General features: G+C 44.6%; 1 protein-coding gene across 1 annotated transcript in view; it reads right to left on the reverse strand.

Annotated features, from left to right (window-relative positions):
• The window catches only part of LOC139538400 (endoplasmic reticulum metallopeptidase 1-like), a 51,088-nt gene that overhangs the window by 8,253 nt on the left and 25,083 nt on the right, over positions 1–17,752 (reverse strand). Inside the window, exons 10-14 of the mRNA XM_071340389.1 lie at positions 10,996–11,170; positions 3,714–3,904; positions 3,110–3,262; positions 2,406–2,608; positions 199–314 (exon numbers count right to left, since the gene is read on the reverse strand). Of these exons, the coding sequence (XP_071196490.1) occupies positions 199–314; positions 2,406–2,608; positions 3,110–3,262; positions 3,714–3,904; positions 10,996–11,170 (838 nt within the window). The remainder of the gene's footprint in view (positions 1–198; positions 315–2,405; positions 2,609–3,109; positions 3,263–3,713; positions 3,905–10,995; positions 11,171–17,752) is intronic.

The following is a 17,752-nucleotide window of genomic DNA, read 5'->3' on the forward strand; positions in this document are numbered from 1 at the left end:
TTAATCTATTTTAAATTCAGGCTGTAACAACAAAATGTGTAAGAAGTCAAGGGGTGTGAATACATTCTGAAGGCGCTGTAGTGGTAGAGGATGAAGGGTCGTCGTTGTAAAATAAGAATTTGTTCTTAACCGACTTGCCTAGTTAAATAAAGGTTCAATTTAAAAAATACCATGTGTTCAATGTTCATATAATCTCACCTGTGACTTCAAATGTGATCTTCACTGTGCCCCATTTTGTCTGTTCTTTAGAAAGAACCTGAAACTCGATGGGAGACTTGGGAAAGACTTCAGGGGCTGGGAGGTACCAGTTCTTCCTGAAAACAAGTAAATTGACACAATGCCGTTTAGTTATTTTGCTAAACCAGTCGATACCTGCCATTTATTAATAAATGTAATAAAAAATATTTGTATTTCTCTTTTTGACAGGTTTGGATTGAGCAACAAATTTGACACTGAGTTTCCCTCAGTTCTCACGGGAAAGGTACAGTAGCCAAATTCTTCGTATGCACTTTACGGTCCCGTGTGGCTCAGTTGGTAGAGCATGGCGCTTGCAACGCCAGGGTTGTGGGTTCATTCCCCACGGGGAGACCAGGATGAATATGGATGAATATGTATGAACTTTCCAATTTGTAAGTCGCTCTGGATAAGAGCGTCTGCTAAATGACTTAAATGTAAATGTAAATATATGGTATGTGCATGATACAGTAAAATTGTTTTTCCTTTATGAAACACATTTGAAAACAACCAAATACATCAGCATTTCGTTGCCATAGACAACACATTTTTAACCCCTTTGAGATACAATATAATACAGATCATATCTACAGTATAGTAATAATAGTGTTATTTAATTCAGCCATGTGTGACCGTAGAGATCCTATTAAATTAGTACACAGTGCATTCAGAAAGTATTCAGACCTCTTGACTTTTCCACATTTTGTTACAGCCTTATTCTAAAATGGATTAAATAGCTTTTTCCCCTAATTTATAAAACATAAAATACAGAAATACCTTACGTAAGTATACTTTGCTATGAGACTCGAAATTGAGCTCAGGCGCATCTTATTTCCATTGATCATCCTTAAGATGTTTCTACAACGTGATTGGTGTCCACCTGTGGTACATTCAATTGATTGGTCATGATTTGGAAAAGGCACACACCTGTCTATATAAAAGGTGCCACAGTTGACAGTGCATGTCAGAGTAAAAACCAAGCCATGAGGTCAAAGGAACTGTCTGTAGAGCTCCAAGACAGGACTGTGTCGAAGCACAGATCTGGGGAAGGCTACCAAAACATGTCCGCATCATTGAAGGTCCCTAAGAACATAGGTGGTCTCCATCATTCTTAAATGGAAGAAGTTTAGAACCACCAAGACTTCCTAGAGCTGGCTGCCCAGCCAAACTGAGCAATCAGGGGAGAAGGGCCTTGGTCAGGGAGGTGACCAAGAACCTGATGGTCACTCTGACAGAGCTCCAGAGTTCCTCTGTGGAGATGGGTGGACCATCCAGAAGGACAACAATCTCTGCGACACTCCACCAATCAGGCCTTTACGGTAGAGTGGTCAGACGGAAGCCACTCTTCAGTAAAAGGCACATGCTTGGAGTTTGCCAAAAGTCACCTAAAGGACTCAGACCATGAGAAACATGATTCTCTGGTCTGATGAAACCAAGATTGAACTCTTTGGCCTGAATGCCAAGCTTCACGTCTGGAGGAAACCTGGCACCATCTCTACGGTGAAGCATGGTGGTGACAGCATCATGCTGTGGGGAGGTTTTTCAGCGGCAGGGACTGGGAAACTAGTCAGGATTGAGGGAAAGATGAACGGAGCAAAGTACAAAGAGATCCTTGATGAAAACCTGCTCCAGAGCGCTCAGGTTTACCTTTCAACAGGACAACAACCCAAAGCACACAGCCAAGACAACGCAGGAGTGGCTTCGGGACAGGTCTCTGAATGTCCTTGAGTGGCCCAGCCAGAGCCTGGACTTGAACCCGATCGAACATCTCTGGAGAGAACTGAAAATAACTTTACAGCGACGCTCCCCATCCAACCTGACAGAGGTTGAGAGGATCTGCAGAGAAGAATGGGAGAAACTCCACAAATACAGGTGTGCCAAGCTTGTAGCGTCATACCCAAGAAGACTCAAGGCTGTAATCACTGCCAAAGGTGCTTCAACAAAGTACTGAGTAAAGGGTCTGAATACTTATGTAAATGTGATATTTCAGTTGTTTATTTTGTCATTATGGTCTATTGTGTGTAGATTGATGAGGGGGAAAAAACTATTTAATCCATTTTAGAATAAGGTTGTAACGTAACAAAATGTGGAAAAAGTCAAGGGGTCTGAATACTTTCTGAATGCACCGTGTACTGCATATTCAAATTCCTAGTTCTATGTGTATGACTCACTTGACAAGGAACTTGACAGGTAGGAACCAGGGGTAGCCACAGAAAGGCCTGTCCTCCTGACAGCTGGTCCTGATGGTGTCGTTGATCTCTGGTATGATAGGCGTGATGTGCTGCATGCCAGTGTAGTCAAAGCTGTTGATCCACAGACCTGAGTCTTTGCTCTTCACCTGGCCATCCAGACCATGGAAGGTACGAGTGGTGTGCTGACAGGAAGAGAAGAGAGAAAAGGTGAAAAGATATTCAGCAACTCATGGTAGAACACCTGAGGGGGGAGTTGTTTCAAAAGAACATCTTTAGCAGGAGCAGACAGAAAGACATAGTCAACATTGACACACAGTTGTTCATTCGAAATAAGAGTGTGTTTGTTCTTAAGTCCTGAATAAATAGAAATGTGCTTGGGGGAGCAGGCAGAAAGACCGACGGTCAACATTGCCAGGTTGTCATTGTAATATAAGGTCTGTATTTAATTAATTGAGCTACACACACACTAAGCCCAATGCATCAGATGATCGTTTATTCAATGTTTTTATATCTGTCAATAACTGACTTGGTAAGATAAATAAAGGTTAATTTAAAAGGTTGTCAGGTGTGTGTGTGTGTGTGTGTGTGTGTGTGTGTGCATCTAAGCAGAAAGTGCCTGAGATGGTCTCGGGACTAGACCCGTTTGGGTTCGGAGGGGTCGTGTGTGTGTCAGATGGTCTCACCTGAAGAAAGACCCGTTTGGGGCGTGGGCTCGAGGGGTCTGCTGTGTAGGGGAAGAACATTCCACACAACACCAGCACCAGAAACACAGTGAACACTGTTCCCAGACCTGCCAACAGCCACTTAGTAGACCTAGCCAAGTAGATGAAGTGGAGCTGGGGGGGAGAGAGAGAAGAGAGAGAGAGGGGGGGGAGAGGGAAGAGAGGGAAAGATGGAGAGAGGGAGGAGGGAGGGAGAGAGGGAGAGATAGAGAAGAGGGAGAGAGGGAGGAGGGGGAGGGAAAGATGGAAAGAGAGAGAGGGGGGGGGGAATAAAAACACACTCATCAGATCACTCAAAGCTGTTTAAAGTCATCAGCTGATATGATATTTCCTAGTCATCATCCACATTTCATCTTTCTGCCTCATATCCTCCATTCCATGGTGGAGAGGGGAGTTGCTGCTGACCTGGTTGGTAGAGTATTGTAATAAATATTGCTATGCTGTCGCTTCCAAAGGTTTCTATGGGAATGTTATTTCCACAAAGACTACAGTCAGGAACATGTTCCTGTCCTCTTCCCTCTTTTGGAAAGCTAGCTAGTATTAACCATGGTACTACTCTACTCACAAAGAAGGAGGAGAGGAAGAGTGTGGTGAGGGTGACGAGGGTGGCCAGGACCACGTCAGGGGGGATCTCTGTGCCGCTGCGCCCCAGGATGGGCGTGAAGATCTCAAACACCACCCAGATCAGGAACATGAAGTGGACATAGGGCAGAGTCAGACCCAGCTGGTAGAGAACAGAGTACTTCAGCGATGCACCTGGAGACACAGGAGAGATACATTAACTAACCCAGACCCAGCTGGTAGATAACAGAGTACTTCACCTGCACCAAACAAATAAGAGATCAATATAAAACCCTTTCAATTCAAAACTAATCATGTGATACAGCAATGTATCGTTGTTGCTGCTGAGCTGTGAAAATGACCTGACAACCTTCTGATTGAAACATCACACTTAATAATAACAATGGGAGCATTGAACAGTATCCATGTCTATCCATTTATTGTTCATGAAAAGGAATTTCCTTATGGAAAGCAACTTATCTATCGATCTACAGTGCATTCGGGAAGTGTTCAGACTAGAAGTCGACCGATTAATCGGAATGGCAGATTAATTAGGGCCGATTTCAAGTTTTCATAACAATCGGAAATCTGTCTTTTTTTACACCTTTATTTAAACTTTATTTAACTAGGCAAGTCAGTTAAGAACACATTCTTATTTTCAATGACGGCCTAGGAACGGTGGGTTAACTGCCTCGGACTAGTTAACTGAACGACATATTTTTACCTTGTCAGCTCGGGGGATTCAATCTTGCAACCTTACAGTTAACTAGTCCAACGCTCTAACCACCTGATTACATTGCACTCCACGAGGAGCCTGCCTGTTACGCGAATGCAGTAGAAGTTAAGGTAAGTTGCTAGCTAGCATTAAACTTATCTTATAAAAAACAATCAATCAATCATAATCACTAGTTAACTACACATGGTTGATGATATTACTAGTTTATCTAGCGTGTCCAAATCAAAATCAAATCAAATTTTATTAGTCACATACACATGGTTAGCAGATGTTAATGCGAGTGTAGCGAAATGCTTGTGCTTCTAGTTCCGACAATGCAGTAATAACCAACAAGTAATCTAACCTAACAATTCCACAACTACTACCTTATACACACACACAAGTGTAAAGGGATAAAGAATATGTACATAAAGATATATGAATGAGTGGTGGTACAGAACGGCATGGCAAGATGCAGTAGATGGTATAGAGTACGGTATATACATATGAGATGAGTACTGTAGGGTATGTAAACATAAAGTGGCATAGTTTAAAGTGGCTAGTGGTACATGTATTACATAAAGATGGCAAGATGCAGTAGATGATATAGAGTACAGTATATACATATGAGATGGGTAATGTAGGGTATGTAAACATTATATTAAGTGGCATTGTTTAAAGTGGCTAGTGGTACATTTTTACATAATTTCCATCAATTCCCATTTTTAAAGTGGCTGGAGTTGAGTCAGTATGTTGGCAGCGGCCGCTAAATGTTAGTGGTGGCTGTTTAACAGTCTGATGGCCTTGAGATAGAAGCTGTTTTTCAGTCTCTCGGTCCCTGCTTTGATGCACCTGTACTGACCTCGCCTTCTGGATGATAGCGGGGTGAACAGGCAGTGGCTTGGGTGGTTGTTGTCCTTGATGATCTTTATGGCCTTCCTGTGACATCGGGTGGTGTAGGTGTCCTGGAGGGCAGGTAGTTTGCCCCCGGTGGTGCGTTCTGCAGACCTCACTACCCTCTGGAGAGCCTTACGGTTGTGGGCGGAGCAGTTGCCGTACCAGGCGGTGATACAGCCCGACAGGATGCTCTCGATTGTGCATCTGTAGAAGTTTGTGAGTGCTTTTGGTGACAAGCCGAATTTCTTCAGCCTCCTGAGGTTGAAGAGGCGCTGCTGCGCCTTCTTCACAACGCTGTCTGTGTGGGTGGACCAATTCAGTTTGTCCGTGATGTGTACACCGAGGAACTTAAAACTTTCCACCTTCTCCACTACTGACCCGTCGATGTGGATAGGGGGGTGCTCCCTCTGCTGTTTCCTGAAGTCCACAATCATCTCCTTTGTTTTGTTGACGTTGAGTGTGAGGTTATTTTCCTGACACCACACTCCGAGGGCCCTCACCTCCTCCCTGTAGGCCGTCTCGTCGTTGTTGGTAATCAAGCCTACCACTGTAGTGTCATCCGCAAACTTGATGATTGAGTTGGAGGCGTGCATGGCCACGCAGTCGTGGGTGAACAGGGAGTACAGGAGAGGGCTCAGAACGCACCCTTGTGGGGCCCCAGTGTTGAGGATCAGCGGGGTGGAGATGTTGTTACCTACCCTCACCACCTGGGGGTGGCCCGTCAGGAAGTCCAGGACCCAGTTGCACAGGGCGGGGTCGAAACCCAGGGTCTCGAGCTTGATGACGAGTTTGGAGGGTACTATGGTGTTAAATGCTGAGCTGTAATCGATGAACAGCATTCTCACATGGGTATTCCTCTTGTCCAGATGGGTTAGGGCAGTGTGCAGTGTGGTTGCGATTGCGTCGTCTGTGGACCTATTGGGTCGGTAAGCAAATTGGAGTGGGTCTAGGGTGTCCGGTAGGGTGGAGGTGATATGGTCCTTGACTAGTCTCTCAAAGCACTTCATGATGACGTAAGTGAGTGCTACGGGGCGGTAGTCGTTTAGCTCAGTTACCTTAGCTTTCTTGGGAACAGGAACAATGGTGGCCCTCTTGAAGCATGTGGGAACAGCAGACTGGGATAAGGATTGATTGAATATGTCCGTAAACACACCAGCCAGCTGGTCTGCGCATGCTCTGAGGACGCGGCTGGGAATGCCGTCTGGGCCTGCAGCCTTGCGAGGGTTAACACGTTTAAATGTTTTACTCACCTCGGCTGCAGTGAAGGAGAGCCCGCAGGTTTTGGTAGGGGGCCGTGTCAGTGGCACTGTATTGTCCTCAAAGCGGGCAAAAAAGTTGTTTAGCCTGTCTGGGAGCAAGACATCCTGGTCCGCGACGGGGCTGGTTTTCTTTTTGTAATCCGTGATTGACTGTAGACCCTGCCACATACCTCTTGTGTCTGAGCTGTTGAATTGCGACTCGATTTTGTCTCTGTACTGGGACTTAGCCTGTTTGATTGCCTTGCGGAGAGAATAGCTACACTGTTTGTATTCGGTCATGCTTCCGGTCACCTTGCCCTGGTTAAAAGCAGTGGTTCGCGCTTTCAGTTTCACGCGAATGCTGCCGTCAATCCACGGTTTCTGGTTTGGGAATGTTTTAATCGTTGCTGTGGGTACGACATCGTCAATGCACTTCCTAATGAACTCGCTCACCGAATCAGCATATTCGTCAATATTGTTGTTGGACGCAATGCGGAACATATTCCAATCCGCGTGATCGAAGCAGTCTTGAAGCGTGGATTCAGATTGGTCGGACCAGCGTTGAACAGACCTGAGCGCGGGAGCTTGTTGTTTTAGTTTCTGTTTGTAGGCTGGAATCAACAAAATGGAGTCGTGGTCAGATTTTCCGAAAGGGGGGCGGGGGAGGGCCTTATATGCGTCGCGGAAATTACTATAACAATGATCTAGGGTTTTTCCAGCCCTGGTAGCACAATCGATATGCTGATAGAATTTAGGGAGTTTTGTTTTTAGATTAGCCTTGTTAAAATCCCCAGCTACGATGAATGCAGCCTCAGGGTGTGTGGTTTCCAGTTTACAAAGAGTCATCGGGCCATCGATGTGTCTGCTTGGGGGGGAATATATACGGCTGTGATTATGATTGAAGAGAATTCCCTTGGTAGATAATGCGGTCGACATTTGATTGTGAGGAGTTCTAGATCAGGTGAACAGAATGACTTGAGTTCCTGTGTGTTGTTATGATGATCACACCACGTCTCGTTAATCATAAGGCATACCCCCCCGCCCCTCTTCTTACCAGAAAGATGTTTGTTTCTGTCGGCGCGATGCATGAAGAAACCAGCTGGCTGCACCGACTCCGTTAGCGTCTCTTGAGTTAGCCATGTTTCCGTGAAGCAGAGCACGTTGCAATCCCTGATGTCTCTCTGGAATGCTACCCGTGCTCGGATTTCATCAACCTTATTGTCAAGAGACTGGACATTGGCGAGTAGTATGCTAGGGAGTGGAGCGCGATGTGCCCGTCTCCGAAGCCTGACCACGAGACCGCCTCGTTTGCCCCTTTTACGGCGTCGCACAGGGTCGCCGGCTGGGATCAGATCCATTGTATTGGGTGGAAGGCAAAACACTGGATCCGTTTCGGGAAAGTCATATTCCTGGTAGGAACGATGATGAGTTGACGTTAATCGTATATTCAGTAGTTCCTCCCGACTGTATGTAATGAAACCTAAGATTACCTGGGGTACCGATGTAAGAAATAACACATAAAAAAACAAAATACTGCATATTTTCCAAGGAACGCGAAGCGAGGCGGCCATCTCCTGCCGCCTCGCGTTGCATGCGTTGCATGTAATCGATGCGGTGCGTATCGTTGCTCCAATGTGTACCTAACCATAAACATCAATGCCTTTCTTAAAATCAATACACAGAAGTATATATTTTTAAACCTGCATATTTAGCTAAAAGAAATCCATGTTAGCAGGCAATATTAACCAGGTGAAATTGTGTCACTTCTCTTGCGTTAATTGCACGCAGAGTCAGTGTATATGCAACAGTTTGGGCTGCCTAATTTTCCAGAATTTTACGTAATTATGACATAACATTGAAGGTTGTGCAATGTACCAGGAATATTTAGACTTATGGATGCCACCCGTTAGATAAAATACGGAACGGTTCCGTATTTCACTGAAAGAATAAACGTCTTGTTTTCGAGATGATAGTTTCCGGATTCGACCATATTAATGACCTAATGCTCGTATTTCTGTGTGTTATGTTATAACTAAGTCTATGATTTCATAGAGCAGTCTGACTGAGCGGTGGTAGGCAGCAGCAGGCTCGTAAGCATTCATTCAAACAGCACATTCCTGCGTTTTGCCAGAAGCTCTTCGCTGTGCTTCAAGCCTATCAACTTCCGACATTAGGCTGGTGTAACCGATGTGAAATGGCTAGCTAGTTAGCGGGGTGCGGGCTAATAGCGTTTCAAACGTCACTCGCTCTGAGACTTGGAGTAGTTATTCCCCTTGCTCTGCATGGGTAACGCTGCTTCGAGGGTGGCTGTTGTCGTTGTGTTCCTGGTTTTAGCCCAGGTAGGAGCGAGGAGAGGGATGGAAGCTATACTGTTACACTGGCAATACTAAAGTGCCTATAAGAACATCCAATAGTCAAAGGTTAATGAAATACAAATGGTATAGAGAGAAATAGTCCTATAATTCCTATAATAACTACAACCTAAAACTTCTTACCTGGGAATATTGAAGACTCATGTTAAAAGGAACCACCAGCTTTCATATGTTCTCATGTTCTGAGCAAAGAACTTAAACGTTAGGTTTCTTACATGGCACATATTGCACTTTTACTTTCCTCTCCAACACTTTGTTTTTGCATTATTTAAACCAAATTGAACATGTTTCATTATTTATTTTAGGCTCAATTGATTTTATTGATGTATTATATTAAGTTAAAATAAGTGTTCATTCAGTATTGTTGTAATTGTCATTATTACAAATACATTTCTTTTTTCTTTCTTTTTTAAATCTGCCGATTAATCGGTACCGGCTTTTTTTGGTCCCCCAATAATCGGTATCGGTGTTGAAAAATCATAATCGGTCGACCTCTAGTTCAGACCTCTTGACTTTTCCCACATTTTACAGCCTTATACTAAAATTGATTAAATATTTTTTTCCCCTCATCAATCTACACATAATACCCCATTATGACAAAGCAAAAACAGATTTTTAGAAATGTTTGCACATTTATAAAAAAAATATATATATATATCACATTTACATATTTATTCAGACCCTTTACTCAGTACTTTGTTGAAGCACCTTTGGCAGGGATTAAAGCCTTGAGTCTTCTTGGGTATGGCGCTACAAGCTTGGCACACCTGTTTTTGGGGAGTTTCTCCCATTCTTCTCTGCAGATCCTCTCAAGCTTGGTCAGGTTGGATGGGGAGCGTCGCTGCACAGCTATTTTCAGGTCTCTCCAGAGATGTTCGATCGGATTGAAAATTCAGGCTCTGGTTGATCCACTCAAGGACATTCAGAGACCTGTCCCGAAGCCACTCCTGCGTTGTGTTGGCTGTGTGCTTAGGGTCGTTGTCCTGTTGGAAGGTGAACCTCCTGAGCGCTCTGAAGTAGGTTTTCATCAAGGATCTCTCTGTATTTTGCTCCGCTCATCTTTGCCTCGATCCTGACTAGTCTCCCAGTCCTTGCCACTGAAAAACCTCCGCACAGCATGATGCTGCCACCACCATGCTTCACCATAGGGATGGTGCCAGGTTTCCTCCAGATGTGAAGCTTGGCATTCAGGTCAAAGAGTTCAATCTTGGTTTTCATCAGTTTTTCTCATGGTCTGAGAGTCCTTTAGGTGCCTTTTGGCAAACTGCAATCATGTGCCTTTTACTGAAGAGTGGCTTCCGTCTGACAACTCTACCATAAAGGCCTGATTGGTGGAGTGTTGCAGAGACTGTTGTCCTTCTGGATGGTCCACCCATCTCCACATAGGAACTCTGGAGCTCTGTCAGTGACCATCAGGTTCTTGGTCACCTCCCTGACCAAGGCCCTTCTCCCCCGATTGCTCAGTTTGGCTGGGCAGCCAGCTCTAGGAAGTCTTGGTGGTTCCAAACTTCTTCCATTTAAGAATGATGGAGGCCACCTATGTTCTTAGGGACCTTCAATGATGCGGACATTTTTTGTTACCCTTCCCCAGATCTGTGCCTCGACACAATCCTGTCTCGGAGCTCTACGGACAATTCCTTCAACATCATGGCTTGGTTTTTGCTCTGACATGCACTGTCAACTGTGGCACCTTTTATTTAGACAGGTGTGTGCCTTTCCAAATCATGTCCAATGAATTGAATTTACCACAGGTGGGCTCTAATCAAGTTGTAGAAACATCAAGGGTGATCAATTGAAACAGGATGCACCTGAGCTCAATTTTGAGTCTCATAGCAAAGGGTCTGAATAGTTATGTAAATAAGGTATCAGTTTAAAAAAAATTATACATTTGCTAAAATGTCTAAAAACCTGTTTTTGCTTTTTCATTATGGGGAATTGTGTGTAGATTGATGAGGGGGAAAAATGATTTAATACATTTTCAAAAATGTCTGTAACGTAACAAAATGTGGAAAAACTCAAGATGTCTGAATACTATCCGAATCCATCCATCTATTCTCTCCTCACCTCTGAGTTTAAACTCCCTGGCGAGGAGCAGCTTGGTGGTCAGAGGGAAGGCCACCATCAGCATGGGGACGTAGGCAGAGCAGAGGCCGTTAGCTGTGAGGTAGACCAGGGCACCGCACCACAGCAGCAGGCTCACGTCAAAGTAGAGCTCCCCCAGCTCCAGACGGCGCACACCCTGCAGGAGGAGGACCAGACAGACCAGGTCAGCAAGGAACAATCCCTGTCACTGGTGTATTGATACAGTATGCAAGAGGAACACTCAGACAGACAGGGGTCAATAAGGGCAGACACAGACTGTCATCCATTACCCCAAAATAGGCTTATCCATTTAATTGTTATATCAACATCAAGGTCTATCAAAATGTTTTTCTCTCATGGCTACATAGTCAACATAAAAATCAGTCAGATTTGTTTGGATGCATGTTTTATTGAGCTGCCTTACACAGACCATGTGAGAACCATGGAGAGTCTTAACTTTAGCCCAGATAGACCCACCCTGACATCCCACAGGCGAATGGCCAGGACTCTCCCTTTCGCTCTCCCTCTACTTCTCTGTTTCTCTCGCTCAGTCTCTCTCTGTCCCACCGCCCCGCTCTCACTCCACCCGCTCTCGTCTCTCTCTCCAACAAAGGTCTCATTCACAGAGTTTCAAACCACTCCATTATCGCCAGTACTGTGCCTGAATCACACATAATTCTGACTCTGGTCATGTTGCCAGGAGGAGAATGTTGTTTAATCTACCTCTTAATAATATCCTCTGTACGTTTACCCTGGCACTGTAGTGAAGCATGAACTACTGCCTTCAACTACAACCATAACAGTGGAGACTGGCTCTGCCACTCAGTGGCTCTGCCACTCAGTGTCTCTGTGTCCAGGCCTGGAGCTCTGCCACTCAGTGTCCAGGCCTGGAGCTCTGCCTCTCAGTGTCTCAGTGTCCAGGCCTGGAGCTCTGCCTCTCAGTGTCCAGGCCTGGAGCTCTGCCTCTCAGTGTCTCAGTGTCCAGGCCTGGAGCTCTGCCTCTCAGTGTCTCAGTGTCCAGGCCTGGAGCTCTGCCACTCAGTGTCTCAGTGTCCAGGCCTGGAGCTCTGCCACTCAGTGTCTCAGTGTCCATGCCTGGAGCTCTGCCACTCAGTGTCTCTGTGTCCAGGCCTGGAGCTCTGCCTCTCAGTGTCTCAGTGTCCAGGCCTGGAGCTCTGCCACTCAGTGTCTCAGTGTCCAGGCCTGGAGCTCTGCCACTCAGTGTCTCAGTGTCCAGGCCTGGAGCTCTGCCACTCAGTGTCCAGGCCTGGAGCTCTGCCACTCAGTGTCTCAGTGTCCAGGCCTGGAGCTCTGCCACTCAGTGTCTCAGTGTCCAGGCCTGGAGCTCTGCCACTCAGTGTCTCAGTGTCCAGGCCTGGAGCTCTGCCACTCAGTGTCTCAGTGTCCAGGCCTGGAGCTCTGCCACTCAGTGTCTCTGTGTCCAGGCCTGGAGCTCTGCCACTCAGTGTCTCTGTAGGAAGCAAAGGCTAGCCTGCTACAGCACCACTACCTACCATAGAGCACTGGTATAAACCATTGGCTACATCCCAATATGCAGGCTAATATAGAACTGACAATACATGCCCAATACATTGCTTCATTCCAAGTGGTATGGTATGCCAGTGTGCATATTAAAATATAGATATTGTCCACACCCGTGGAACAAATGCACCCAGGACAATACCAAAATAACCCAACGTGGTTACAGACAGAACAGAGAGGTCAATAATAGAAGCTGAGTCTGTATAAACGTGGCTGGGCATAAGACTATAGCACTATTGACACAAGTCTGTTGAAAGCACAACTTACACATGCTGTTTTAAACCTGCAGGGCTGAACTGAATTTCAGAATAAAAGCTTTTCAAAGCGTCTGGTCTGGGTGGTAGAACTTTTTCAGTCATATGACTAGGTGAGTTTGACTTTTCTAACAGGCAAGGCTTCACATTGTGATAAAAATCGCTGCAGTATCGAGTAGGGCTGTCCCCGACAAAATAATTAATATTGGCCGACAGAAAGTAATCTGTTGTTTCGACTAATTGATTGGTAGAATTTTTTTTACTTGTATTTTTTCCATACATAGGCACACCCTATGTGTTTTAATGAAATCAAAGCACCTGAGCTCAATTTCGAGTCTCATAGCGAAGGTTCTGAATACTTATGTAAATAAGGTATTTCTGTGCTAAAATTTCAAAAAAACTGTTTTTGCTTTGTCATTATGGGGTATTGTGGGTAGATTGATGAGAAGAAAAAAAACTACTTTGCCCATTTTAGAATAAGTCTGTAATGTAACAAAATGTGGAAAAAGTCAAGGGGTCTGAATAATTTCCGAATGCACTGTATGCATTAAGATTGTCTGATGCTTTAAGCTCACTGTTTGATGAAATAACACACAAATGACTCAAGAGGGAGTCAGAGATCTAAAGGAAGAAAACAACTTTAACCCGACCATCTTCCTCCTGTTGGCTTTCACAGATTCTGACATTACTCTCCTGAAGTAGCCGGTAAAAGGCTACACGAGGAGTCAGCAACCTTTCTCATGTGGAATGCCAATTTATCTTACAATTTCTACCGATCTGCATGCCAGCTATGGTTTCATATGCACATTTTCATGGAACAATTTAATTTAGAGGGTGGAGGGTGTGGCTAGTTTTATTTTAGGGGGAATGTGGCTGATGGTGGGGGGGGGTCTTGCAGTTCTGGGAGGGTATCTCACTGGTCTGGGAGGGGTGTCTGTTGCTCCTTTGTGAGGTATATGGGCTGCAGTTGAGGGTGCCAGGAGGGGGGAGTCTGCTGGGTTGGTGGATCCTACCTTGTCTGTCCTGCTGTGGTGTTAAGGCTGTGGTTGGGGTCTGAAGTGGGCTGTTCTGTTGACTTCCCTGGGGGGGGCAGCTCTCATGAGTTGTTCATTGTCGCATCTCAGTTCTCTCCTCTTCCTGCAGTGCTGTTAGCTGGGCTGTGTGTTCCTCTCTTTCCTCAAGTTCTCTCACCTCAGACCGGAGTGCAGCCAGCTCTACCTTCAGCCCTTCAGGTCCTGCTGGGGGGGGGGGGTGTGGTTGTGCTGGTCTGTTTTGTGGTTCTGTGCTGTCTGGCGTGTGTGGACTAGCTCACCATCTCTGAATGTATCCCTCTCGACTATGGGGGTGACTCTCCTCGTCTGCAGGGCAGTTTGAAGAGGTGTGATCAGACTAGCTTGGAGTGGGGTAGTCGTCATCAAGAGAGAGCTTCTCCTGCCGTGCTCTCTCTTTGATTCTGTGGAAGTCCTGCTGAAAGTGTTTTGAAGTTGCCCTCCGCCACTGTTCCATTGTTGTACAGATTGAATAGGTTGTCTCAGGGTCCTTGTTTTCCAGTATTCTGATCTTCCATCTTCATACCCTCTCTCTTGAAGGAGGCTGCTGTGCTCTTATAGCAGTGTGCAATGCCCAGGGATGGTCTGTGTGGAAGATTAAGTTGCTTTCTTTCCTATTTTTGTAGCAGTCAGTAAAAAGTGTCTCTGGATTGTCCATGAGGAGCTTCTCTTTGTACTCTCTCATTTTTTATATCCAAGGGATACTGTACTGTGGTGACCTCTGCAAAGGGGGAAGGCATGGAGCAGGGGGCGAAAATTTGGTTGGGGGAGGAACTCTGCTGCCATAGTTGGGCTGAAGGGCTTTCACTACCTCTCACCTCAGTGGAAATTGAAGTTGCAGACAGATCTGTTCTTTCCTATCAAGCTTGGTAGCCTTAACTTAGCATTCAGTCCTTATGAAGTAAAATATATAGAGATTATTGTAATGTTATTTTCCTTCTAGGCTTTAGAAGTAGCAACAGACGGAACATTATTTACTCAGTTCCAGGTTGGATTATATTTTTCGGGTTTCTGTTGTGCTTCTATCGCTGGTTGTTGGGTTATCAGAAAGTTTGCTGGATAGCAGTAAGAAACATTAGCAGTGAGAATTTTGTCCAAAACGAGGCTGTGGGTTTGGAGTTTGGAATTAAAGGTTAGGATGTGAGTTTGGATTTGGAATTAAGGTTAGGATGTGGAGGGTAGTATCATGTATATGTCCTTGTAAAAAATATAAAAAAATATAAACTTTATCCAACTCTAAATCTATCTTTTTGTAGAATAATTCTGAAAGATTCAGGAGCTCATCTGCTCATGAACTTCCCGGTCAACTGCATATATGGGCTACACTGAGGTTTTTCTTTAATTATTTTAGGCTATCTGGTACTAGTGCAAAAGCTTTTGGGCCTAACTGTACTACCGCCAAATAGGCCACACGACTGGGAACGGGCAGAAAAGGTTAACGTCGATCCACGAAGGCAAAAAGGACAATGTCAGAGTTTACTTCAATAAGAGAAAAGCTGTGAAATGTAGAGTTGAAAATAAAAAGAAGGGAGGACCAGAAAGTCATGTTTGGGAAAGATTTGGTTAAGTGGTAAAAGAGGATGATGACAGTGTTGTGTGGTGATTGTGAGGCGCTATACACATTCAACAGTCACAAGATCGGACTTCAAATAGGCCTATGACACGTCAAGGGAACTGTAGCCTACTGTTCAGATGAGTAAAATGGAAACTGAAATCTGAACACTGACTGTAGGTCTATAACCTCTCACAGAGCCTTAACATTAACTCCTGCAAAATGAAACATTTCTTGCAGTAAAATTATACACCAAATGTAGGCTACATTTTTACTCAGAAACAGGAGTATAGAAATATGATTTATTTCAGTATCTTGAGAGAATGTGAATGATCAGTTAGATACCATCTGTAGAGGTGCTATATTTATCAGCATCATAAAAGCTGATAGTATTTCAACCACATTAAATATGCATCCAAGCAGAACTTAAATCTTATCAGAAACATGTTGGCACTTTTACACAGCTTTCTATTTCTGTACAACCGGTCAAACTGATGTCCTTCAGAAACTTGGTAAAGAAAATCATTCTTTTTTTTCTTTTTTTTTTTGCTATTGCATTTCCTCCCCGATCCCTAAACGTATTTGCTCTGAGAAAGAAGCAGAAATGACAGAGAAAACTTTACCAATGTCAACTAGATTGAAGCATTCATTCTATCGATGTATGGTGAGCACGGGTTTATTTAGTCTTTTAGGGCAGTGGTTCCCAAACCTTTTTATAATCCCCTACCCCTTCAAACATTCAACGATCAGCTGCGTACTGTCAAATAGCACCAGGGTAAGTGCACTGTCAAATGTTGTTTTTTTGCCATCATTGTAAGCCTGCCACACACACACACACACACACACACAATACATTTTTTAAACATAAGAATGAGTGTGAGTTGTTGTCACAACCCGACTCGTGGGAAGTGACAAAGAGCTCTTATAGGACCAGGGCACTAATAATAATACATCATTGTGCTCTTTATTTAACCATCTTACATACAAAACCTTATTTGTTCAACAAAAGTTGTGAATGACTCACCACAGGTTAATGAGAAGGGTGTGCTTGAAAGGATGCACATAACTCTGCAATGTTGGGTTGTATTGGAGAGAGTCTCAGTCTTAAATAATTTTCCACACACAGTCGGTGCCTGCATTTAGCTTTCATGCTAGTGAGAGCTGAGAATCCACTCTCACATAGGTACGTGGTTGCAAAGGGCATCAGTGTCTTAACAGCGCGATTTGCCACGGCAGGATACTCTGAGCGCCGCCCAATCCAGAAATCTGGCAGTGGCTTCTGATTAAATTCAATTTTTCACAGAACCGCTTATTGCAATTTCGATGAGAATCTCTTGTTCAGATATCGGTAAGTGGAATGGAGGCAGAGCATGAAGAGGGATAACGAATCCAGTTGTTTGTGTTGTCCGCTTCGGGAAAGTACCTGCGTAATTGTGCACCCAACTCACTCAGGTGCTTCGCTATATCACATTTGACATTGCCCGTAAACTTGAGTTAATTTGCACCCAAAGATTATACAATGATGGAAAGACCTGTGTGTTGTCCTTGTTAATGCAGACAGAGAAGAGCTCCAACTTCTTGATCATAGCCTTAAATTTTGTCCCGTACATTGTATATAGTTGCGGAGAGTCCCTGTAATCCTAGATTCAGATCATTCAGGCGAGAAAAAACATCACCCAGATAGGCCAGTTGTGTGAGAAACTCATCATCATGCAAGCGGCCAGACAAGTGAAAATTATGATCAGTAAAGAAAACTTTTAAGTTCGTCTCTCAATTCAAAAAAAAATGGTGTCAATACTTTGCCCCTTGATAACCAGCGCACTTCTGTATGTTCTAAAGCATTACATGGTCACTGCCCATATCATTGCATAATGCAGAAAATACACGAGAGTTCAGGGGCCTTGCTTTAACAAAGGTAACCATTTTCACTGTCGGTGTCCAAAACATCTTTCAAGCTGTCAGGCATTCCCTTGGCAGCAAGAGCCTCTCGGTGGATGCTGCAGTGTACCCAAGTGGCGTCGGGAGCAACTGCTTGCACGCGCGTTACCACTCCACTATGTCTCCCTGTCATGGCTTTTACGCCATCAGTACAGATACCAACACATCTTGACCACCAAAGTCCATTTGATGTCACAAAGCTGTCCAGTACTTATCCTCTCCTGTTATCCTGGTTTCCAGAAGAGGATGTCTTCTTTAATTGACCCCCCATAAACATAACGGACATATACCAGGAGCTGTGCCAGGCCCGCCACGTCTGTTGACTCATCCAACTGTAACGCATAGAATTCACTGGCTTGTATGCAAAGCAGTAATGGTTTCAAAACATCTCCTGCCATGTCACT

Source organism: Salvelinus alpinus, chromosome 1, assembly GCF_045679555.1.
Source record: "Salvelinus alpinus chromosome 1, SLU_Salpinus.1, whole genome shotgun sequence".
NCBI lineage: Eukaryota > Metazoa > Chordata > Actinopteri > Salmoniformes > Salmonidae > Salvelinus > Salvelinus alpinus.